Genomic DNA, 25,500 nt, shown 5'->3' with positions numbered 1-25,500 from the left:
CCTCCTCAGCCTATGACAGCTGATTACACATGCATACAATTTGCATGTTATTAAGAGGCAGCTTGTTGAAGCATGAAACAGATGAGAGCCTTCCAGCTGGCTGCTGTCACATGTAAGATCCGTTAGCCGAGTGTGAATTCAGTGTTAACAGGAGGGTGCAAATAAACACAACTACTCTTGCTACATTCAGGCGTAGAGAAGAATATATGAGCTTTATTTAGAACCTGCGTCTGTCAAAACAATCTTTCAACCAGTGATTATATTAATCACAATTGATTTGTTTACTACACAGTGTTGTTTTTCAGGATGAGTGTAGTTTCTATCATAATGCTAAAGTTACTATTATATTTGTGATTATTGTAAACATAAAATGAAGTAAATTAAAATGGGATCTTTGTCAAAGTTGTTTTCTTTTATTTTCAATTTTTTTGTAGCAGTTGCTAATACCAAATTCCCAAGTTGTATCATAGTAACAGCAGAAATGGCCATGCTACATTTTTGTATGATTCTACTACTTGTCTCACACAAAATCGGTTTATAAACTTTGCTTTTCATAAAATTCCAACTTTATACAGGCAATGACACAGTTTACTGGACAGACATGGGCTTAAACCGTATCTCCAGAGCCAAGAGAGATCAGACATGGAGAGAGGATGTTATCACCACCGGAATCAACAGAGTAGAGGGCATTGCAGTCGACTGGATTGCTGGTTAGACACAAACATTATTTACATTGCATTTTGTTATATGGACAATACTAGACAAAACGTTTAGGCAATGGTAAACTCATGTAAGATGAGGATGTTTTAAATAAAACTTTGAATATACTGTATGAACATATAAAATATATAGAATATATAAAAGAAAAATCAGTATTTGGTTATTTAAAATATCTCTAGTTACTGTAGATGCACAAAAAATTGTTGTCAGTAGCATTGTAGAGAATTTATCAAAGTTCTTCTAAGGGTTTAGGTTGTCTCAATTTTCCCCATGTATCCCCAGTCCAACTTGATGTTGAGATCAGGGCTCTGTAGGAACCATCTGCTGCCGATCTCCTTATTTTTATAATTCTCTAATTTAGAAACACTAAACACTTACTTTTTGAAACACTTTGCTTTTTGCACATTACTGTATACTGGCTTAATAAATGTCATGGCTCGCATCACATCTTCAAAGCTTTACATTATGTGATTACCATAACAAAACGATGCCTATTTCACCAGGTAACCTTTACTGGACAGATCACGGTCTGAACCTCATTGAAATCGCTCGTCTGAACGGTCTATACCGGTCTGTGGTGATTTCAGAGGGTTTGGATCAGCCAAGGGCCATTGCAGTGCATCCACAGAGAGGGTACGTGACAGAGATGCTTGTGAGACCTCAGAGGCAACAGATCAATTTCAGCCTCGTCTGCTATTCTGTACTCAATATAGATCCTTGGAAAATCAGTAATTTTGCAAATTACTGAGCAAATTTTAGGGAACTACACACATGCATTAGAGCAGATAATAGGATGAGCTCCAGGGAGAGAAACCAGAATGCCACTTCAACCCTTGAAGGTCAAATACAATTCGTGATCTGACTGTTGCTGTTTCGCCGGCAAAATTGCCTTTTAAAACGTCTTCGCCTCGGCTAATGAGCCAAATTAAGAATTTAAGGCCAGCAGATATGTGTCTCCATTAAACCACAGACCCATTTTGTAGTTCTTGTGCCCCATTATAGGATTGTTTCTGTAAATGGGGTCAGAATGAAGTGTCTCAGTTCTTGACAGATTTGTCTGCATTTGCCTTCAATTTGATGTTTACACCCTGGAATTAGAATCATGCCGCTAGTAGACACGCGTCAGGCATACGAGATGTTGTATTTCGTCTACCATTATCAGATAGCAGCAGACAGAATCAGGAGTGTGTAGCCTCTAAATCCCAGGCATCCAGAAAAACAGCTTTCCATTCAAGCCTGAGGCTATAAAAGCTGTCTCTTCCTCATCGGGGGTTATCAAACTTTGAATGACATTTTCTTGGTGGTGGGACAACATTTAGGGAGGATTCTTCAGTTAGGGGCACTTTGGACTGTCTGATATTTTGAGGAATAAAACTTTGTCAAACTTTTTTCCATCTAAACATTTTTAAATGTCAAGTCGTTTTCATGTTCAAAGCAGCTTTACAATTGCTTTAATCTGCCATTGAGGTGCTAAAGCGATGCCATATGAACCTTAAACATCAACACTGCTTTACAAAAGGTTATTTTTTGTGAAAAAGGGTTCTTTAGACTAAATCAAGGTAAGATTAAGATGGATCCTTTAATACTCTTTGATTGAATGGTTCTTTAGGCAATGCCGTGAAGAACCTTTTGGTGCACCTTTATTGTTTGGCACAAAAAAAGATCTTGGCCTTAATCGACCCTAAAGTGAATTTTGGTGTGATATTAAAAATGATAGTGTTTATTGCTGTTACTGTGAATTTCTTGGCAAATAAGTTAAGTTAAACAACATACAGATAACAGTCAGTTGAAGGTCCAGTGTATGAAATTAAGCAGCATCTAGCTGTGAGTTGGTGCATTGCAACCAATGGCTCGCTCCAGTCCTCCTTCTTCCCTTTTGAAGCACTATGGTGGCTGTCACAGAACAAAGATGTTGCTTCTTTGCCGAAGGAGATTACGTATTTATGATACGCGCTCTGTAGAGCAGTTTGTCCGTTTAGGGCTACTGTAGAAACAACATGGCGAATTCCATGTAAGGGGACCCGTGGTGTATGTAGATAGAAATAGTTCATTCTAAGTTTACATTTACATTTAGTCATTTAGCAGACGCTTTTATCCAAAGCGACTTACAGAGAGTATAAGGAGCAATAAGCGATATGTCATACTGGAGCAATAGTGCAATTGGTGCCAATACAAAGTTACTAGTTTTACCAAAAGCTAGACCACTACCAGTTGAGAGAAAGCGAGAGGGTTAGTGTTTTTTTTTTTTTTTTTTGAGGAAATAAAGTTAATAAAAACATAACGCTTCATTATGTAAGGTCTTTATACACCTCTGAAGACATAGTTTTGTATATTATGTTGCAGTTCTGTCAATAGATCCTCCAAAAAGTTTGGTTGATGAATTTTACAATTGCAGCAAAACAGCTGCTCTCAGATCATGATGTAAAACTTTCATTTGATTAAACTTTAATCGTCTTTAAACTGCACTTTGCAAAGTTAAGTGCAAACTAAATGTTTTATGATTTAAGAGGTTTTTTTTATTTATTGCGGATTGAAAGTTAAATATCAGATTGAGCTTTTCAACTCAAGCAATTATAGATATACAATATAATGCAAAAAAGTCTAATGTATATTTTAAAACTAAAACGATAGCTTTGTTAAAGAATTTATTATAGAAGAATCCCAAATTAAAGAATCACCCTTATAACCACTATTAAAAAAACTTTGTAATCTGAATCTGGTATTTTTATATACAGTTACTTATTCTGGACCGAGTGGGGGAAAAATCCTTGCATAGGTCGTGCACGACTGGACGGTTCAGACCAGGTGACGCTGGTCAGTTCTGGTATCGCCTGGCCGAATGGAATCACCATCGACTATGAGGTAAGGCAGCGGCTGTTCAGCTCCGGTTCTGGAGGGCCACTGTCCTGCTGTGACTACTGATGGCGCTAAACCTTGCCGGACAGTCGCCCTCCAACACCCGAGTCGTCTAACTGTTAAGGTGTTGTGATTCCACATTGCTCCTCTGCTCTCTCCGAGCAGTCGCTCGACTTGCCATCTCTCTTCCTCTGATGCTGATAAAATGGAGCCGCTCAAAGGAAGATCTGCTGATGTACATTTTCAAATTGGTTTCTAGGAAAATAGATTATACTGGTGCGACGCCAGGACCGACAAGATCGAGAGAATCAACCTTGAAACCGGGGAGGGCCGAGAGATTGTACTGTCAGCCGCCAATGTGGACCTGTTCTCTGTGGCCGTGTTCGGGGCTTACATCTACTGGTCTGACAGGTAATTTATTATTTTACTAAGTGCTACGCTCTCCAAAGTGGCCCGCGGTGCCAGCTGCTACGGTCTCAAAGGATTAACCCCTTGCGAGCAAGGTTATTATGAGACCTGCCGTACCGTTCTGTCGTTCGCCGGCCTTATGTAAATAGGGTGTCCTGTGAGCCACTGGCAAGGTGACGTTTCTCCAACTTGGCGGCTAAAGCAGCTTTCTTGTGAATTCCGATGAGCCCTGCTGGTTTTAATTAGATAACTGCCACGATTATGCTGATGATGTCAGAGTTTCTCACTGTGCTGTCTGTGGCAGAGCTCACGCCAACGGTTCCATCCGACGCGGATTCAAGAACGATGCCAGCGACGCAGTCACAATGAGAAGTGGTCTGGGCGTCAACCTGAAGGACGTGAAAGTGTTTAACAGAGGCCGGGAGAAAGGTTGAGGTTTCAATTTTCTTTATTTTAATGCCACATATGGTTTCTTTTTTTAAATATTGTTTAGTTAAACAAAAAACGCTTGGGTTCTGCAAGTTCATTAATATTGGTTGTCATTTACTAATCATAAGACACGCAATAAACTCCTTTTTATAGTCGGTTTCAAAGCAACAACATAAAAAAACCTTACTGCACATGTGCGCTTTTGTGGTCCAAACTAAACTTCCGGTACACATCCGCATTTCTGATAACAAGCAAAAGAAATAACAAGTAAATTACATTAGCTGGCAAGTTAAAGCATAAAGGTATGTCTAGCCAGTATTATTTTGGGTCACCAGTTGAAGAACCATTACTTGGCTAAACTTAAACGTGTCAAAGTTACACGGCACAACAAACTGTTTATTTAATAAAATTGATGTTAAATCAATTTTAACAAATTGTTTATTTAATACAATTATTATACAATAAAATACATTATTATAAATTTAATAATATACAGTATTTAATAATATACATTTTTCGTAACTCTCAGATAAGATGTACTGTAGTGTCACTTAGTTATTCAATTTTAAAAAAAAACTACATGCAAAAACGTATTGATAAATGACAATTTGAAAATATTTTGCTCACAGGTTTTATGCTTTAATATACAGTATACACACTCAGTAGACAGTAAACACACTGATCTCTTTATCTATTTACCAAAACCATTGACTTTAAGTTACAAGTTGCACAACAGTATCGCCAATATCAGCTTATCCAGCGCTGTTTTTGTGTGATTGTCATGCAGGAACTAACCCTTGCGCAAGAAGTAACGGAGGCTGTCAGCAGCTCTGTTTTCACCTGGGAAGCGGTAGAAGAACGTGTTCCTGCGCTCATGGCTACTTGGCCGAAGACGGCTTCGCCTGCCAGAGATACGAGGGCTATCTTCTCTACTCCGAAAGAACCATCTTGAAAAGCATCCACCTGTCAGACGAGAGCGATCTCAACTCCCCCCTCCAGCCGTTCGAGAACCCGGACTACTTCAAGAACGTCATCGCCCTGGCCTTCGACTATCGTCAGGAGACCTCGAATCACAACCGCATCTTCTTCAGCGACATCCACTTCGGGAACATTCAGATGATCAACGATGATTGGTCGGGAAGACAAGTCGTAGTTGACGGTGAGTCTAGCTCATCTTTGTTCTAGGCACTTTCATGCGTTGCTGGTTTCCATAGTAAAAACTTCTTGATAATCGTTCTCTGCCATGAAAGATGTGCAAAAATGCTTGTTTCTACAGATCCGGTTGGTTTTTTTTTTAGGCCTGTCGGCGTCTGATGCAGACTCATCGTGGTTGCCCGCGTGTTGTTAAATGTTCTGCCGCCAGAACCATTCCAGTCTCTTAGCAGCTATTTGTAAAAGGCCATTTGCTGAAAACCTTAAGTGGCGATGCTCGTGATGTACAGGGTTCGATGCATCCAACATCTAGTAAAAGTGTTATAATAGCTACCTTCATTTTTCCTCCACTAAATGGGACCAATTTAACTGTCAAAAAAGATGTTTCAAACACTGCATCTTTCTCCGTGTCCCCCACCTTTGATGGATTAAAATCGCTCGTCTCATTTCCGCCGTCCGCAAACTGTAACAGAAATATGAATGGAAAGGGGGTGATATTTGTCAAGATCCTGCCTGTCACTGCTGTTGGAAAGTTCAGAATATGATTATTGATTTCTCCTTGTACGCTGCATACGGCAGGCACTTCTGCCGCGATCGATAGAAGTGTCTGGTGGTGGTCCACAATGAAAACCTAATATGACTAACGACTGTGCATTATCCAGTTACGATGTAATGAGCCAATTGTGCTTGTGTTTTTTTCTTTTCATTGTAGCCATGCATAGAAAACACACGCGTGCATAATTTCAGATGTTTGTGTAGTTCGCATTGTATTTTCAAAATCCATACCGTCATTATTTGGGTTCAAATGGTACTTTATTTTGTTATTGATATAGATTATTTCAGTGAGACGAGGGCTCTACTTTTCTGCCTTGTCAGTGCAGTGTTTTTGCATGAACGTAGTTTCTTAAGGAAAGGTTTCAGACAGGCTTCCAAGGCACCAGAACATCACGTCTGGTAATCTAGAATTAATTATAGTGAGCTTTAGAGATAACCAAGCAAATATTTAATAACGTCAGAACTCATTCCTCAGTAGAAAAGGGTGAAATCAATCATCAGTAAAAAAAAATGCATATACAAAATTCATTTCTACCTTCAGATACTGCTTGATAAGATACTGAAGCTTCAGACACAGTCATGGATAATAGCTGAACATAGTTTTATATGTGCTGCCGTAACGCTACAATGATTACACATATTGTGGGGTTGTCACAATAACCAAAACCGTTATAAATGATACTAATATCAGTCATATTTCATGATATTTGAAAATGTGATGTATGAAATTTGAATTTTGATATGTAAGCATTATCCAGTATGCATAAAGTACCCAGTAAACATTCATAAATTAAAAATAAATAAAATGACTTGAAATGAAATGTAATGTATGATTAGTTGATAATGCAAAATACAGTATTAGTTTATAAAATTGATGTCTGAGTTTAAATTAGCTGTGCTGTTACTAAGAGATGGTTTGATATTTTTGACACATTTGGGCAATTCCAGCGTTACAAATGTGACATTTTCAGTCAAAACTTGAAATCTAAATTTATAAATATGAATAAATGTATTTTTACCAATATTTTGAATCATCTGTTTATAAGTTTTATATATGTAAGTATATAAGTTTTCTGTTTTGAGAAAAGAAATTGTCCGTTATGGATGTGACAAAAAAGACAGATGGTTTTTTAGAGACGACATACTTTGTAGAATTTCTGTGAATTAAAATATACAAACCAGAATCAATAATATCCATCAAATGGAGAAGGAAAGGCTCTTTATAGATGACAAAATAGTTTTTAAATTTTATGGGCCCATTTATGAATAATATGGACCGTTATGGATGTGCCGATTCACTTACTTGACTGTGGTAAGCTATATGCTTTGAAGGTCCGCGGCATCTAACAGTGAGGTTGAGAATTGCAACCACTGGCTCACTACACCACTCCCTTTCGAAGCATTACGGTGGCTGACACTGGTCAAAGATGTGGTCACGTTTTTGCTTCTTTGCTGAAGGGGATAACGTATTTACGAAACGCGAGCAGTTTGTCCATTCAGGGTTACTGTAAAAACAACATGGCGAATTCCAAGGAGACCTGCAGTGTATGTAGAGAGAAATTGTAATTTCATTCTCATTCTAAGGTAATAAAAAATGAAAAAACATGTATTTATACACCTCAGAAGACATAGTTATGTGTATTATATTGCATTTCTGTCAATAGATCCTCCAAAAAAAATACACATTGGAACTTTAAAAACTTGAAAAAGTTTTTTAACCACCAAATATTGACATCTGACCTATCGATGGTGAAAACCTTTGATAAAAAATGATGACAGAATTTTAATTTTTGAGTGAAGTATCTCTTTAAGGTTGACATTTGCATGGAATTAAAAAAAAATTCAGCCTACACTTCCCTAACACTCAACCGACACGTCTACCGCACTGTAACATTCACAAAGTTTTCCTACACCTCTATTCGTTTGAACATGAGATCCCCATCCGAGTGAAGCAGAGATGTTTCAGCTACAGGTTTTTAATGGCGTCTCCACACTTGAGCTGCACTTTCTCTTCTAGAGATGAAAGCCAATCTCAGACACCTTAACCGCACACTTAGACACGCATGCTAACACACACGCATGCTTCACATCCTGTCAGTGGGAGCGGGTGAGGATGTTAATAATCCATATTTTCCTAATGAAGTCATACATCCCCTGTTAATTACTCCCTGGCCTCTCCAACAACTTTCTGCAGAGGCAATCTGTCAGCCACTTTCTATTGTGAATGATTAATTAGTGATGGACTCCCATAGACCGGTCTTCTCTCAAATGTTTCACAGAGAAGCATCTTTTATCCTCAGAGACCTATATTTTATATTATGCGTTCACTCAATAGTTCACTCAAAAATTTTAATTCTGCCACATTTTTTTAAATGAAAATACTCAAAATGCCAAATGACTCCAGGGGGTTAATACGTGTCCTTTAAAGTGAAACAACAAATTTGTGAGAAAAAATGGTTAGTAATTTAAGCAAATTCAGCTCGATTCAAATGTTGGCAATCATTTACGTATGGGTGGCGTGTCGAAAAATGACAAAGCTTGTTGGTTCCTGCATGTCTCAAGATTAGTTGTCATATTACATTTTGTCATAAGACACAAAAGCATTTCATGACCATTTTATTTGGAAATAAAATAGTTATTCATAATCTTTTCATTATTATATCATGTCTATGGGATATGGGACACGAATATAATAATCATTGAGTAATGTGTTACAAAGACCATTTTACAGAATGAAAACACTGGTCTAGAAGCACTTCCTGTTTCAGTTTTCTCACAAACAAATGTTAGAACAAAATACAACCAACAGAATATTTAGAACTGAGTTAATGTTAAACAAATAAGACTGATGTGTAGACTGATGTGAACTGAAACAGGAAGTGCTTCTAGACCAGTGATTTCAAATTGGTCTATATAAAAATGTAAATGGTCTATATCTACTGTATAAATGGTCTATATATAAAAATATATTATCATGATAAACCATCACTGCTACAAGTTAAATCTGTTGACTTTTTTGCCTTGTCTGGGCATATTTAGGGAGAGATTTTGCTGAATGGATATAAATATGATTTAAGAGTACTATACTGTTGATCAATAGCTGAAATTGATAGCTTTTAAACTGATTTGTTTTAATGATATAGCATAAATTATGTTGAAAAGCTCTTTGGAATTCTGCAGAAATCTGTGGGAAATTTAAGAGTCCTGCATAGGCTAATTTTGTCCTGTACAGATTTACATTGCAATGCGTTTTGTTTTTTCTAGGTGTGGGTTCAGTTGAGGGTTTGGCTTACCATCGTGCCTGGGATACAATCTACTGGACAAGCTCCACCACCTCAAGCATCAGCAGACACACAGTAGACCAGAGCCGACATGGAGCCTTTACCAGGCAGGCCGTTGTCACTATGTCTGAGGATGACCACCCCCACGTTTTGGCCTTAGATGAATGTCAAAAGTGAGTGAATGTAATTGGTCTGTTGGGTATATGAAGTTGTTGGTACTTCCTTTCTCTCTGAAGAGGACTGTGAAGCAATACTGAACCACTTACATCGAGTGCTTTTAAAAAGACCATGCTGTCATGCCAAAAATTGTATTCCGAGCTAAAATTCAGTCGTATGCAATGAATTTCTTTTATCTTTATTTATATTTATGAATTGTACATGTGTTCCCTAAGATCAAAACAACATTTTTGGCATTTCTAACCCAATGCTTTACTAGTTGAACTGAAAAAAGTGAACAAATGTATTTGATGTATGCCTTAATTTGAATGTCTCTTGATATCTCATAGCAACGCTTTAGTAACTGTGAAAACCGAAATTTGTTTCCCTTCACGCTAAACCGTGCCTCTAGTGTATAGCGCTTTTGCGGCCGTTATCTGTAGAAAAATCTTTTTTGTTGACGTGAAATGTAAAACAACATAGATTTTTATGCCAGGAGGAAATGTATTGACTTTTAAAATCGAGCGCAATTGATTCGCCACACGCTAGAAATCTTAAAACATATGCCGATGTCAATCAAAAAAAGAAGGAAAACATTTTAATTAGTCTGACCTCTTCGGATGCGCAGGGCACCGAGCGAAATTAGTTGTGGATAGAATATTTTTATTCCTGGTCTAGCCATTCAGAGTATATGCACCTATATATCCCTGTGTGAGATATTGATATTCAGAAAGATGTGCCAACCTTGAGTTCACCGACTACATTAAACTCTCACCCTTAGAGGGAATATGCTTACTTGGTTATCTGGCGCTTTTTCAAATGGACTAAAGACTGCTGTTAATTACAATCTAACGTAAAATGATTCATCGGCACAGAATGTCAGCATGTATCACTAATTTTCAATTAGCCCGTGGACGTGGACTGTGAAAGGATTTTTTTAAAGGAAACGTCAAAGAGGTCCTAAGGGCCTCTCCTTCTACTATTATTTATGAAATCGATGAAATTCCCCCATGCCATACAGTGGGTGTATTAAAACAGGTGACGGTATTGAATTAGTCTGTCTCAATAGTGTTGTCTGTAAAATCCATTTCATTCTCTTGCCTTAATGTATTTGTAGCCTCGTGTTCTGGACCAATTGGAACGAGCAGCGGCCCAGTATCATGCGCTCCACTCTTGCAGGGAACAATATGAAAGTCATCATTAGCACGGATGTATTCACTCCTAACGGTCTCACCATTGACCATAAAGCAGAGAAGCTGTATTTCTCCGATGGCACCCTGGGCAAGATTGAACGATGTGAATATGACGGCTCCCAGAGACATGTGAGTATGAGGCATTTTTTCAATTCCAAGATGTTTTGAGGGATTCTAGGAAATGAAAATCAGATTCAATTTTTTTCCTTGTGACATTTTCCTGAACACATGAGTATGTTTGCTGAAAGTCTTTTTTTCTTGTTTTCTGGTAAACATATCAACAGTACACATCCTTAAAAAGATTTATTTACTTATTTTCATGTCTGTTTTATATTGCTCATTGCACTACCATAAGGGTGAACACAAACAAACAAACAAAAAATTAATAACTAAAATAAAAACAGTCAAAGCGGCAAAAATTGAGACAAACGGATAAGCAAATTCAAAACAAACGAGTACACCAAAATAATGATTATTTAGACAAAGGGGCACAAAGGGCTAAAGACTTATCATTTGGTTGTTTTTTTAATGAAGCTCTGAAATCATTTCACACACTTACATATTATCAATTATTTGAACAGCAAAATTGCATGTGATGACATTTTTGTTTTCACAAAATGTATCTTACCCCATCTTGTTTTATGCTTTAACTGTACTTAATACTAGACAACAAGGATAAGATTTATTACACAGTTTTGCCTCAAGTAAATCTTAAGTATAAATCATTTAAAACAAACACTGTAATATTCCATAACAAATAATAATTGTTATTTTGATTTCGTGTTGGCTTTAACAAATATTTTTACTGGAAAACAAGACAAGATACTTTATGTCTTGAAACGTTTTGCTTTGCTTTTGTTATCGGTTTGATCTTGTTCCCTTACTTCTCTGCTTGTTTGTTTATCACAATTCATATGATGAATTCTATGATGATGTTTTTAATAAAATACTTGTGATCATCGTAGCATGCAGGACTGAAGCACTTCCTGCACTATTTCTGAAACGTAAACCTCAATTGGCCGTTTCACCGGGTCACCTCATCTTGATGATAATGACTTGATGACCACCCAAAGGACGGGCCACCCTTTGGAGTTATTAGCTCCCACTCATGCCAAATCTGTTGACCCTTCTCAAGATCAACTTAATTGTAATGAATTATCCACTTTAAAGCGTCACACCAAAGAGTTCATGAGAGTTCTTCAACCCCCCAATTAAGAGCACTAGTGGTAATGAAAGCTTATTTCGAGGCTCCTACTGGGCTGCTTATCAACTAGCCAATTAAACTGTGAAGAATTAAGCAAAACTAAATCAACATGACTGTTGGCAAGACTGTTTGAGTCTCCCAACTGGTGTTATGGAAGGGGATTGTGTGGTGACGCTGAATCCAAGCTCAACCGTACGCATGGTTAGGCTGTCTCACGCAGTTACATCACTGAACGTATGGGAGCCAATCTGTTGCACTGTCGGCGCCATCATTTACATTAAACTATCTGCGCAAAGAGGATTGTTACTCGTTCAGGGTTTCACAATAGCTCATCACAACTGTGGACAAACACATGTAGCTACTGTTTAGTTGTCCGCCCAAAACTCTAGTCAACATCTTTTTGATCAGATAAACACAGATAATTAGTATTGGAGCAGAACGCTTGCACCCCTAAATTTAATTCAGAATCAATATGCTCCATCAAAAACCATCTGGCGCGCTCCTCATCGCTCCCCACTCTGAGATCTCCAGTTGTTGTTTGCTCAAGCTGGGCTCTCTTAATCAACACCTGTCCTATTTTTTTCCCACCGTGGTGGCAGGGCTAATGCGATCACGGATACATGCGTGTACCTGTTAATGGCTGGGTCTCCTGAGCCGTGGGACATCTCCCCGCCCCACAGCCCGGTAACTCCCTGAAGGAGTCGCGTGATGTATATCTGTGTCCGTCACCGTGACACATACATTAACACTCACAGGATCTGGGCTAAACTGGTTGCTGGGGGATTCTTTGGAGCGGATGTCCTATGCCTACACATTAGTTTTAAGCCCCTCATAGAGACTTTCCATTGGTCTTCAGAGTGTGTTTTTAGCCCTCGTTTAATAATTGTAAGTGATTGGTTTGCTCCTGCGTTAGATATTCATGTGCGTTGAGCAGGTGGCTTTAAACATAGTACGTGTATACTGGAGGGAAGAGATGGATCACTTTTAGAAAGATTAATGGGAGGAATCACAATGGAGTTAAAGTCCCCGTGAACCGGAAGATGCGATCGTTTTTACTTCCGTATTGTGACGCATTTCCAAGTGAAATGGAATTTTGAATGTGAAAAATAGTGCGCGTGGCTTTCGTCTTTCTCTGCGATTTGATTGGATGTATTAAAACAGCCGTTGCATTTTTAAATGGAACTGGCAGCAGACTGACAGTTGAAGAGGAGGAGTTAACGGATGCTCCACCCATGCCGTCTAACATACATTTCTGTCATTTAAGATGGATAGTAATTCAAATACGGCAGTGCTTTATGAGGGCACACGATTTAAAAAAAGGGAATGACACACATTGATAAACTATTTACAATAAACGCTGCAATATTTCATGAAAAAAATAGTCATTGTCATATTTAATTTCACTGGTACTTTAAAGGTGCAAATTTTATGATACCATTGTTGTCAGATTTTATTTGCGGATTGATGACATGTTTGTAAAACATTTTTACATTTTAATTTTTTTTCATTTATGTGGATAGCAAGTGTGCTTGGATGACTTTTGCTGGTATTGAAAACGGCTACCTAGAGGCAATAGGGCCACTAAGTGACCTGACTTACCTTAAAGGGATAGTTCACCCAAAATTGAAAATGATTTTATCTTTACTCACCCTTATGTCAGTGCAAACCTGTGGAAATCTTCTGCAGACCACAAAATATATTTGAAGAATGTTGGTAACCGAACAACATTGAACCCCATTGACTTCCATTGTATGGACATAAAACCACATTTCTCAAAATATCTTTTGTATTCCACAGAAGAAAAAAGTCATACATCTTTCCCATTAAAGGGACTCAAAACGAATAGTGGGCTGATATTGTTTTTCTGCCTTCTATATTTAATTCTTCATAAACTGATATCTGTTTGTTTGTTCTTAGGTTATTGTAAGATCAGGACCTGGCACATATTTTGGACTTGCTATCCATGGAAACTACATTTTTTGGTCTGACTGGACCCGTCGGGCTGTGCTACGTACCAACAAGTTCACCGGAGGAGATACTAAAGTTCTCCGAGCTGATATTCCTCACCAGCCAATGGGAATTATTGCAGTTGCCAAAGACACCAATAACTGTAAGTATTTTGGACTCCAAAACATTCTGTATCTGTTTATCAAACGTTCATTTCACAGCTGAGCTTTTACCGGCAGTGCTGCTTTTTGTTTTCTAAGGAATAGTAGGAATTACTTATTTAGCAACCAACCAAACAAATCCCGAGAAATAATTTATTTAAAAAACATACGGAAGACGCAGGGGAGCTCTGAACTGTCGCCAATATGAAAAGTGGGACATTGGGAAATTAGTTTAAGAGGCTCCTGACTGTTCCTCCCAGATTCTTGCCTTACATTTGCTTGATCATGCTGTATGAGTGCCGCCGACTTCTCCTTAACAATTTTTACAGAGAGAACATGATCAGTCTGCAACGCGAGATGCGTTTCTTTCAAAGACAGATTTGCGGTCGTCTGCTGTTGTGTTCAACAAAGTGTGAACTTCTTAAGAACAGAAATCTTTCTTTCCTGCACTTTTATCTTACCCTGTGCCAAGTTAACACACAACCTTTGCTGTTGTGATTCATTACCATACAGTACGTCTGTTGAGTCATAACACTGTGAATTAGAGATGCTGAAGACTCTTCGTAGGTGTGGAGGCTTTTTAGAACCCTGGAGGTACGAATGTCTGAATTCATACAATTTCCAGACAGTCTTGATTTGTTTTATATGTAAGGAAATAGCACCCACTTACTTTATCTACAGTTCATTTAACATTTGATTGGTTATCCTCTTTAATGCACATGTATAATGGCAATGGTCACGGGCCAAAAACGAAAATGTATCATTTACTCACCCTCTTGTCTTTCAAACCTGCATGACAACCTCGGTACCCATTATCTTCTGTTGTACGGACACAAAAGCCTTTGTTTGGTTACCAACATTCCTCAAAATATCTTCTTTTGTGTTCTGCATAAGAAAGAAAGTCATACAGGTTTAAAAAGACAAGAGGTGAACTATCACTTTAAGTTATCGTTGCTGTAATTTTCACAGCTCAACACAGGTAAGAAATAGTGCAGTTTTTACATTTTGAACAACTTTTTTGCTTAGGAATTGCACTTTGTAGGAGCTCCAGGAAATTCAATGAATAAGCTCCTAATGAGCCACTGCATTGTCAGTATATTTTAGTGCATTTTATTAGTCAGCTCTTTTTAAGAAACCAATTCAGGCTTTGTTCCCAAGTTTATAAGATAGCACGCTTCAAAGACTTTGGAGTGACTCTTCCCTGAGTTCTTGTTGTTTAACAATGTTTTTTAGCTTGTTTTTATCCTAAACACTGCCTGTACTTGGTGTCCCGTGTCCCTCTGTTTCACAGGTGAGCTATCTCCATGCAGGATTCTGAATGGTGGATGTGGTGACCTGTGTCTCCTTACTCCAGATGGCACAGTCAACTGCAGCTGCCGAGGAGAGCGGATACTGCTCGATGACAACAGATGTGTGTGTAAGTGTCGCCGTCATAGCCATAGGGCCGTGCTTCCTCAGTCTGTCAGGGACTCTCTCTAGCCCAGAATGCACTTGAAAGTCATGAAATTATGAGAGGTTTACTTCAGTTTGTCCAGCATTTAGTTATTATTAGTTATTTTTAATGAGTTGTTCCTGTAGCTCAACTGGTAGAGCATTACGCTAGCAGCACAAAGGCAATGGGTTAGATCCCAGGGAATGCATATATACTGATAACTGAAAAGTGTAGATTGAACAGAATTCAGTAATGTAATTAACTTTGGATAAAAGTGCCTGCCACAGTTAAAAATGTTGCTCATATTTACAGATACGGTTTGAAGAAACACGCCACACCATTTGTTAAATGAGTGATAGTTTGTTGTAAGGATTTGGATCAAGCAAAAAATGTATTAACTTGCATTAAAGAGGGAAGCAGAGACATATCTAGAATATCTTAGACTTGGGCCAGTAAACAACTACCTTGCAACCACCCAGAACACCCTAGCAACACCTTAGCAACACCCTTGCATAGTACTGTTGCAGTGATTTTCTTCAGAAATGTTATTATTCCTTTGTCATGTAAAAAATAATGTAAATGTATTATTGAATTGTATTAACCTCTTCAGCTCTTGAGCATTTTTTTGCCCTAGTGCCCTACTCGCATACATTGGAGTAAATTGATAAAAATAATTTAAAAAAATAAACGAAATGAAAATGAAAACCATCTAAATGTAACTATTTGAAAATAATTAGATAATTATTATATGTAATATACTGTATACTCATCCTATGTTTTGCGAGTTTGTAAGATATAAAATGTGACATTGAATATTTTTCATACGATTTTCACATGGGGTGGGTTTTGAGAAGACAAATTAAGACCTTATTATGTTTTTTTATGTAACATAAATGCAAAATTGATGTAATTATTAAGAAAGTTTTGAGATTCTAAGCTTTCAAAAACACCACATAGTTTTGTGCTCCACAACGAATAGATTTGATTATACAATATTGGACCCACCCGTGGGTCCACAGGGGGTGACAGAGTTTAACAGGTTAATTAAATCATCTTTTGCAGACGAAAAAACATAATTTGATCAAGTAAAATTGTAAGGTGAACAACATTTCTTTTGTTTTCGCTTTCGCAGCCAAAACGTCCTCCTGCAACATCTACACCGAGTTCGAGTGTGGAAATGGGGAATGTGTAGACTACCAGCTAACCTGTGATGGAATCGCCCACTGCAAAGACAAGTCGGATGAGAAAATGCAATACTGTGGTAAGTGGGCGATCACAAGCCTTTTCTGTGTGTACTCTCCTCACCCACTGTGAAAGCAGTAAGCACACAGAATTGGTTTAAGGTGGCAGTTCCATTCCCATGAGCCTCAGACTAATAAAAATGAGCCAGTTCTCCTCACTGCTTTCAAATAGAAGAGCAAATGGGAATAAGCCCAGAGCAACAGCAAGAGTAAATAAGAGAGAAGATATGAAGCTCTTTCCTCACCCCGATGTGAAAGATTTGCTTTGTCTTTGCTTTCCGTATCGCTAGACAACAGGAGCTGCAGAAAGGGTCATCGTCCCTGCTACAACCGCCGCTGCGTGGCTAACAGTCGCTTTTGTGACGGAATGGACGATTGTGGCGACAACTCGGACGAGGCCTTTTGTAACAGTGGGTGTTCAACGTTTGATGCTACTAATATTGCACGTACTTTTCACTTATTTATTTGTTGCTGTCTGAAAAAGAAAATAGACAGCAAAGGTTAGTTTCGGACCATGTTAGACCATCTCTAAATGACACTCATTTTTCAAGCCGTGAAAGCATTTCGCAAGTCATTTTCCTTGGAGAAATTTGGAAGACCCTGTTATCGTCAGTGAATTGCAGTGCATATCAAACAAATATCAGTACACAATATTTCATCCATTTAAACTTATCTCTAGGTCTTTTAGTCTCCCAAATGAAGTGTCTCTGTTCCAGATGTCACGTGCGCTGCGTCTGAGTCATCCTGTCAAGATGGATCTTGCATACCAATGTCCTCCTGGTGCAACCAGGTCATCGACTGCGCGGATGCCTCTGATGAGAAGAACTGCAGTAAGACAGTGTTGTGTGTGTTTTAAAGCAGCACACACTCTCTTTCTCCTACGTAACTAGTATCTGCATTGTACATTTTTTATTTTCTAGTCAAATTATTTGGTCACACTTTATTTTAAGGTCCAATTTTTACTATTAACAAACCATTAAATACGACTTTTGCCTCAGTAAACTCCTAATTTGGTGCTTATTAATAGTTAGGATAATAGTTGTTAGGTTTAGGTATTGGGTAGGGATGTAGAATATGGTCATGCAGAATATGTGCTTTATAAGTGCTAATAAACAGCCAATATTCTAATAATATGCATGCTAATAAGCAACTGTTAATAGTGAGAATTGGTCCCTATACTAAAGTGTTACCAATGATTCTTTACTGTTTTTATATACGGTAGTATCCAAAGGTGATGTCTGGGGGCTTATTCGTACAATATTTAAAGGGATAGTTCACCCAAAAATGAAAATCGTGTCATCATTTACTTACCCTCTTGTCGTTTCAAACCTGTATGACTTTCTTTCTTCCGCAGAACACGAAAGAAGATATTTTGAAGAATGTGGTAACCAAACAACGGCGGTACCTATTCACTATTGTGTAGACACAAAACCAATGCAAGTCAATGGGTACCACCATTGTTTGGTTACTAAGTTTTGGGTAAACTAACACTTTAAATTTGCTTGTTTGGCTAGCTAAAGTTTTAAAGTAGTTTTCCCGACACTGCTATTGTATCATCTCATGGCACCTCACTCTCCCTCTTTTCCCAGATCACACGGATTGCGCACACTTTTATCGAATGGGCGTGACAGAAAAGGCCTTCATCAGCTGTAACACGACTTCTCTCTGCGTTCACCCATCTTGGCTCTGCGACGGGGCCAATGACTGCGGAGATTATGCCGACGAGACGAACTGCCAGGGTAACGCTCATTGTGACTCTCGGCTTGTGTTAGCCTTGCAGCTTGAGGAAGCCAGCTTCCATTAAAATCGAATTAATTTTGTCGAAACACTATTTATAAAGTGTGTAATGAAGCGGACTCAAGCCCCTGTCTATTTCTCCGTGCCTGAAGAGTCTCTGAAGACACAGAAGGCGGATGAATAATTATTTGTGATTGTCAGACTTGCAAAGGGCTGACACCGAAACGCTCGTAGACCGCAGCCTTTCAAAACACTTAGCTTAGCAGGTAGCTTGAAAATTAGTCTTGGCAGGTTTTGCCTTATTACTGATTACTGTGTCAGTGGTTTCAAACAAAAAGAATATGTGGAATTTATCCGAGTAGACTTGTTTGAATGGAGATGTACTTTTAATGAAGCTAATGCACCTTAACGCTCTTATAGCTCCATAGAGCATTGCATTACGTAAAGGTTTCATCTGCCTAGGAGTGCTTTATTAGGGAGAGAATAATGAACCAAACAACCACTGGACTGAATTCTCACAACGCTAAGCAAATCTTGGACTTATTAACGCTCTCCATAATCAAACGCGTTTGTTCCCCACTGTCGCAGTCTCCCACAGGCAGAAATGTGCAGAAGGCCACTTCGCTTGCCCCAGCGGGAACTGCATCTCCAGTGTGTGGCTGTGTGATGGGCAGAAGGATTGTGAAGACGGTGCAGATGAGTTCCAGTGCGGTAAGCATGGCTGGTATTAGCCTCCCATTGCTTTTACTCGGCTTGATTTCTCATGCGGAGCGAGATTACAGCCAGCCTCTTGAGACGGGCGTCGAATGCAGAAACCAATTCGGCTGCTAATACAGAGGTCAAGAGGAGCATTTTCAGGTGATACAAAAACGATATTGACTTGCAAGCGTGCCCTTGGAGGGCTATGCGTATGTAAATAATTTGATTCTTGAAATCATATATAGTTCACAAAAAGGCTGTATAGAATTTTCGGGTTTTGGTGGATGGTTGGGTAGACCAATGGGTCTAGACTGATTCTGAATTGCACCCTTGACCACGTTATGGTCTTTTTATCTTTGACCCCTAGAAATCTTCACCTATGGGTGAACATACATTTACAGTTGCAGGAAAAATAAAGAGACCGTTCCATTTCTAAATGTAGTGTGGCCATTCCATTTCAGCGTCTGTTGAATTTCAACAAAATCAAACCTCAGGAGTGACATAAAGTCATCCAACAGCAATGTGAACAGAATGAAACAAAAATGAACACATACACTCACCTAAAGGATTATTAGGAACACCATACTAATACGGTGCCTTCAGAACTGCCTTAATGCTACGTGGCATTGATTCAACAAGGTGCTGAAAGCATTCTTTAGAAATGTTGGCCCATATTGATAGGATAGCATCTTGCAGTTGATGGAGATTTGTGGGATGCACATCCAGGGCACGAAGCTCCCGTTCCACCACATCCCAAAGATGTTCTATCGGGTTGAGATCTGGTGACTGTGGGGGCCATTCTAGTACAGTGAACTCATTGTCATGTTCAAGAAACCAATTTGAAATGATTCGAGCTTTGTGACATGGTGCATTATCCTGCTGGAAGTAGCCATTAGAGGATGGGTACATGGTGGTCATAAAGGGATGGACATGGTCAGAAACAATGCTCAGGTAGGCCGTGGCATTTAAACGATGCCCAATTGGCACTAAGGGGCCTAAAGTGTGCCAAGAAAACATCCCCCACACCATTACACCACCACCACCAGCCTGCACAGTGGTAACAAGGCATGATGGATCCATGTTCTCATTCTGTTTACGCCAAATTCTGACTCTACCATTTGAATGTCTCAACAGAAATCGAGACTCATCAGACCAGGCAACATTTTTCCAGTCTTCAACTGTCCAATTTTGGTGAGCTCGTGCAAATTGTAGCCTCTTTTTCCTATTTGTAGTGGAGATGAGTGGTACCCGGTGGGGTCTTCTGCTGTTGTAGCCCATCTGCCTCAAGGTTGTGCGTGTTGTGGCTTCACAAATGCTTTGCTGCATACCTCGGTTGTAACGAGTGGTTATTTCAGTCAAAGTTGCTCTTCTATCAGCTTGAATCAGTCGGCCCATTCTCCTCTGACCTCTAGCATCAACAAGGCATTTTCGCCCACAGGACTGCCGCATACTGGATGTTTTTCCCTTTTCACACCATTCTTTGTAAACCCTAGAAATGGTTGTGCGTGAAAATCCCAGTAACTGAGCAGATTGTGAAATACTCAGACCGGCCCGTCTGGCACCAAAACCATGCCACGCTCAAAATTGCTTAAATCACCTTTCTTTCCCATTCTGACATTCAGTTTGGAGTTCAGGAGATTGTCTTGACCAGGACCACACCCCTAAATGCATTGAAGCAACTGCCATGTGATTGGTTGATTAGATAATTGCATTAATGAGAAATTGAACAGGTGTTCCTAATAATCCTTTAGGTGAGTGTACTTATAAATAGTGAATTTAAAAAAACTGAAATGGTCTCTTTTTTTCCGCGGCTGTATATGTAATATACACCAAAATGTATATATTTTTGTATTTATATTCAGTGAAAGGATCTTCTGAATCATATCTACAGACGGACTCTAAAACCAGTCATTGTCTTCCTGAGGCACCTCATGTTCCTGATCTTGCTCTCCCATGCTGTCTTGTACAGATTTTGGAAATTGAAAGGCGTTTTTTCATCCCATGACATAACAAGTTTGCTCGCCGTCAGCACTTTGAAGGAAGATAGGGTGCCTGAAGATACAGTGAGAGAGCATCACGCAGTCAAGGAGAATCGTGGGAATTTGAGACCAATCTGTCCTGCTGTGACCCTTAATTTCATTCTCCGTGGTCTAAAACCCTAGGAGTGGACCACTCTGACTCTCTTGGCAGATGTGGTCTGTCTAGAATAGAATTGAAAGGAAATAAAACACGGCTTAGATATACACCGTGTGTCATCTCTCTTTTCATCTTCTTTTCTCATATGGCATTTGCACATGCAAAGGCATAATATAGTATTTAATAAAATTTACATATTGAGATATAACTGAGATATGCAAATGCATGAAAACTGAAAAGGTACATGTGGAAATGTACTATACCAGCATCATTAAAGACTCTTTGAAGTGGCTTGACCATGGCGGCTTTCTTTCCTATTGACTTTTTTCTGTTTTAACAGGTAGTTATCCAATCATCTTTAGTCATTAGTTTCGCATGGTTTTTTTTAGTTTGTCAGTTTGCTGTTTGTGTGTTTTGCGAGCAAGAGAAACACTAGTGATGTAAGTGTAATTTAGAAAGAAAGCAACAATCTCTAAAAGCATTCGGCTTCAGATGAGCGCTAAATGGTGCTTGCCATTTACTAAGGGCTGTTATTTATGGCTTTCAAATTCCTTTGTTGACAGACTCATCCTGTCTGTGGAACCAGTTTGCTTGTTCAAAGAACAAGTGCATCGCAAAGCAGTGGCTCTGTGATGGTGAAGATGACTGTGGAGATGGTGTGGATGAGAGCGTGGGTCTCTGTGGTATGTATTTCACCATTTCCTTTTCACACAACTGGGGGTGTAGACAACTAAACTGCAAAAAGAAATGTTTACAGTGCATAAACTATAGTGAAGAATTAAGATTAGGATTTTGTATAGCATACTTTTTTATTCGCTCAACCTTTCACAAAGATACAATACACATTGTGTCCGGTCAGATCTTCGATTTGCCATTAAATTAGTCATTGCATATACAATTTTTTCCCCGAATTTACTCAAACCTTATAGTGCTGAGCTTAATTTAAATGAACTGCTTTATAAGAAACCGGCGGTTTGAATGCTGAGCATTAATAAAAATGCATTATGTTGTAAAGGGTTTAAGTTTAAAGGTCCTGTGTGGAATTTTTTGGAGGATCTATTGACAAAAATATAATATAATATACATAACTATGTCTTCAGAGGTGTATAATAATGAAGCGTTATGTTTTTAATACCTTAGAACGAGCTATTTCTATCTACATACACCGCGGGTCCCCTGTTTCTACAGTAGCCCTAAACGGACAAACTGCTCTACAGATCGCATTTCATAAATACGTTATCTCCTTCGGCAAAGAAGCAAAAACGTGACGACATCTTAGTCCTGTGTCACCCACCGTAGTGCCTCGAAAGGGGGGGGGGGGTGAGCCATTGGTTGTAATTCGCAACCTCACATCTAGATGCCGCTAAATTTCGTACACTGGACCTTTATTTCTTTGCACAATGGCCAAATCTTACAATATCAATGTTATCGGAACCCTCTACATTATTATGGTTGTTATACCTCTGCCTATAATTTTTAAACAATTTTGTCATGTCATAATGGCAGCATTTTGAAAGATTTGAGTTTACAGACTGAATTAGATATAAGTATTATAAATGACCCAATTATAATAGTGCAATCATGTTGTGATATATTAATAAAAGTGGTAAATATTTGTTTAATTGGATTGTAATGAAACGTCAGCGTGATATTAATGATATTGCCATGTGCATAATAACGGCAAATGCAATTAAATAAAAATATATTTCCAGAAGTTGATCCACGCAACAGCAGAATTCTAAATGTGCTCTGCTGTATGCATTTCTGCTTTACTGTGTACTCTCTACACGTCCAACTAAGCAATGACTTAGTGTCCATCATTTATAATTACTAGCCCCGAGCAACAATTAATGGTGCATTACTAACATAATTTTGTCCAGGCTCGGTGACCTGCGCTCCAGGGTTATTCAGTTGTCCAGGGTCGTACGCCTGCGTTCCCAAACGCTGGTTATGTGATGGGGAAAGAGACTGCCCTGATGGAAGCGATGAGCTCGCGGCGGCCGGCTGTGGTAAATATTCCCATTGATCTGTTTAAAATGTCTTCTGCATGTCAATGTGCTATCGATGAACGTTCTCTTCAAGTGTTGCTCTAGGAGACTTTTTGGGCATTCATTATAACTGGCTATTTGATACGTGCTTAGGCCAGTATTTATTAGAAAGAACGAGAGAGCCCCTTTATTTTTAATGTTTTTATGATGTGTTTGTAATGTTCGGGTAACCATAGAGATGAGTTTGACTGATATGTCTGCTACCCCAAGGTAAATAGATTCTTACGAGTAATAAATTGAGCTCAAGGTCGTGATGTTTACCCCCCAGCTCCAAATAATACCTGTGACGAGAATTCATTCAGGTGTATAAACAAAGGCTGCATTCCCAAACGTTTCGTCTGTGACCATGACAACGACTGTGGAGATGGTTCAGATGAATCGGTCGAATGTGGTAAGCATCTTTGTCTCAGATATTTTATGAATTCCCACACTGTGAAATAAGATTCAAATTAAAAGACTTTTTAAAGATTAAACAGTAAAGACTATAACCCACACAACAACTAAGTTATCACACAAAGTCATATTTTAATCTGTCACTTTAATTACTAGATTTTCCTGTAAAACTCATGTCATTTTACATGTTAAAATGCTGTTTGATTTCTGTTTGAGAATCCAGCCCAGCATGAAACTGCAACATTGGCTTTTAGGTTTAAATAAGTTAATTGCTTCAGTTTTGGTATGAATTATCGATTTTTAAACTATTGCAAATAGCTAAAATTCTCATCAAACCTGTTTGAAAAACAAAAAGTTATTTTTGCAGTTCTATTTGGTGACACTAGTAACTTAGAAATGACACTTAACACCGTGTCTACACCGGACGCTACGCGATGCGAGGCGACAAAAGACAATAGAACGCATTAGAACCCGTTATAATTTTTTAATTAATTTATTTATTAAGTTTTGTCCACACTGGATGCGGCAGTGTAGACATTGTGTTATATTATTGAGATATGAAAAATATTTTATAGCACTAAAATTCAATAGTGAAATAGTAAAAATGTGAGGTATTTAATGGAAATATTGAAAGATTTCTCTGTTAATTAAAATTCCTGTCAGCCTTAGGCTTTATTGAGCTTGTATTAGTTGCACAGTACATACACAGTTAAGCCAGAATGTACAATTCATGTATATTCAAAGTTGTTCTTATTAATTATAGTCTCTTTGAAATGATTTGTAAAAAATGTTTTGCCTAATTTTCATAACATTTAGAGGGTTTTGACTGAAAAACCATCACTCTTTTATACAGCCTCACAATTTCATTACCCTCACAAGGCTTTAGAGTATTGAGGTAAAATAGAAAATACATGAAATAAATATCTGTGAAATTATTGGTGAGAAAAGAAATTCACCAGGAAATCTACAGATTATATTAATGAATGTGTATGTTATGTAAATGTAAATTCGTATTTGTTTCTAGCTGTATCCCCTTGCAAAGAACCAATACAAATTTTACATTTAATGCAAACACAAGCATAAAAACTCATCATTTTCTAGACCGCTCTTGTCCATACAATGAATATGGACGACATTCTATTTTTGATAATGCTTTGAGTGCACAACAAAACCTATTTACTGAAAAATCCCATCTGCCCTGCTTCTCGAATGCCTTGTATGCTTCAGTACCTTTCATCTTGTGGTACCTTTATAGCACTTTTTGACCTTTTTGGAGCTTAACAGGCTAAATCGTCATTCTTTTGATAATATAAAGAATGACTAGCCTGAACCTTTCTGCTAAAAATCTGCCTTTGTGTTCTATGGGGGAAACAGAAACCCTGCAGGTAAGTACTGTAAGCGATAATGTCTTGACTTATTTATGGCTGAGCTAACCCCTTCTGGGTCTCAGTGGCTGTCGGGGTAGGATAGTGTGCTGTTACGCTTACATTGCCCACTTTTCATGCAGTGTACCGCTCGTGTGGGTCGGATGAGTTCCGCTGCGCTGATGGCCGATGCCTGCTCAGCGCCCAGTGGGAGTGCGACGGTTACCCAGACTGCCCTGACCGCTCGGATGAGCTGCCTCTCAACCTCAAATGCCTCGCTGCCGGTAATGACCCTGTAAAACTCTACCTGAAATATGTTTGACTTGATGGATGTGGGCCTTTACTGAACATCTGCGAATACAAGTGGCCAAGGAACATCATGGATAAA

The 25,500-nt window shown here is 38.6% G+C and overlaps 1 protein-coding gene across 5 annotated transcripts in view; it reads left to right on the top strand.

Annotated features, from left to right (window-relative positions):
* The window catches only part of lrp1bb (low density lipoprotein receptor-related protein 1Bb), a 248,639-nt gene that overhangs the window by 175,911 nt on the left and 47,228 nt on the right, over positions 1-25,500 (top strand). For all 5 annotated transcript variants that reach the window (XM_057335506.1, XM_057335505.1, XM_057335504.1 and 2 more), the window contains 19 exons: positions 576-710; positions 1,224-1,353; positions 3,456-3,582; positions 3,836-3,987; positions 4,289-4,413; positions 5,201-5,572; positions 9,385-9,574; positions 10,675-10,879; positions 13,872-14,064; positions 15,354-15,479; positions 16,627-16,755; positions 17,026-17,145; positions 17,452-17,565; positions 18,325-18,474; positions 19,061-19,183; positions 21,871-21,990; positions 23,188-23,316; positions 23,624-23,746; positions 25,256-25,396. In XM_057335506.1, coding sequence (XP_057191489.1) covers positions 576-710; positions 1,224-1,353; positions 3,456-3,582; positions 3,836-3,987; positions 4,289-4,413; positions 5,201-5,572; positions 9,385-9,574; positions 10,675-10,879; positions 13,872-14,064; positions 15,354-15,479; positions 16,627-16,755; positions 17,026-17,145; positions 17,452-17,565; positions 18,325-18,474; positions 19,061-19,183; positions 21,871-21,990; positions 23,188-23,316; positions 23,624-23,746; positions 25,256-25,396 — 2,904 coding nt within the window. The remainder of the gene's footprint in view (positions 1-575; positions 711-1,223; positions 1,354-3,455; positions 3,583-3,835; positions 3,988-4,288; positions 4,414-5,200; positions 5,573-9,384; positions 9,575-10,674; positions 10,880-13,871; positions 14,065-15,353; positions 15,480-16,626; positions 16,756-17,025; positions 17,146-17,451; positions 17,566-18,324; positions 18,475-19,060; positions 19,184-21,870; positions 21,991-23,187; positions 23,317-23,623; positions 23,747-25,255; positions 25,397-25,500) is intronic.

Source organism: Triplophysa rosa, linkage group LG6 (genome assembly GCF_024868665.1).
Source record: "Triplophysa rosa linkage group LG6, Trosa_1v2, whole genome shotgun sequence".
NCBI classification, from domain to species: domain Eukaryota; kingdom Metazoa; phylum Chordata; class Actinopteri; order Cypriniformes; family Nemacheilidae; genus Triplophysa; species Triplophysa rosa.
Note: the sequence above shows the minus strand (reverse complement) of the source record. Positions and strands in the feature narration are given on the sequence as shown.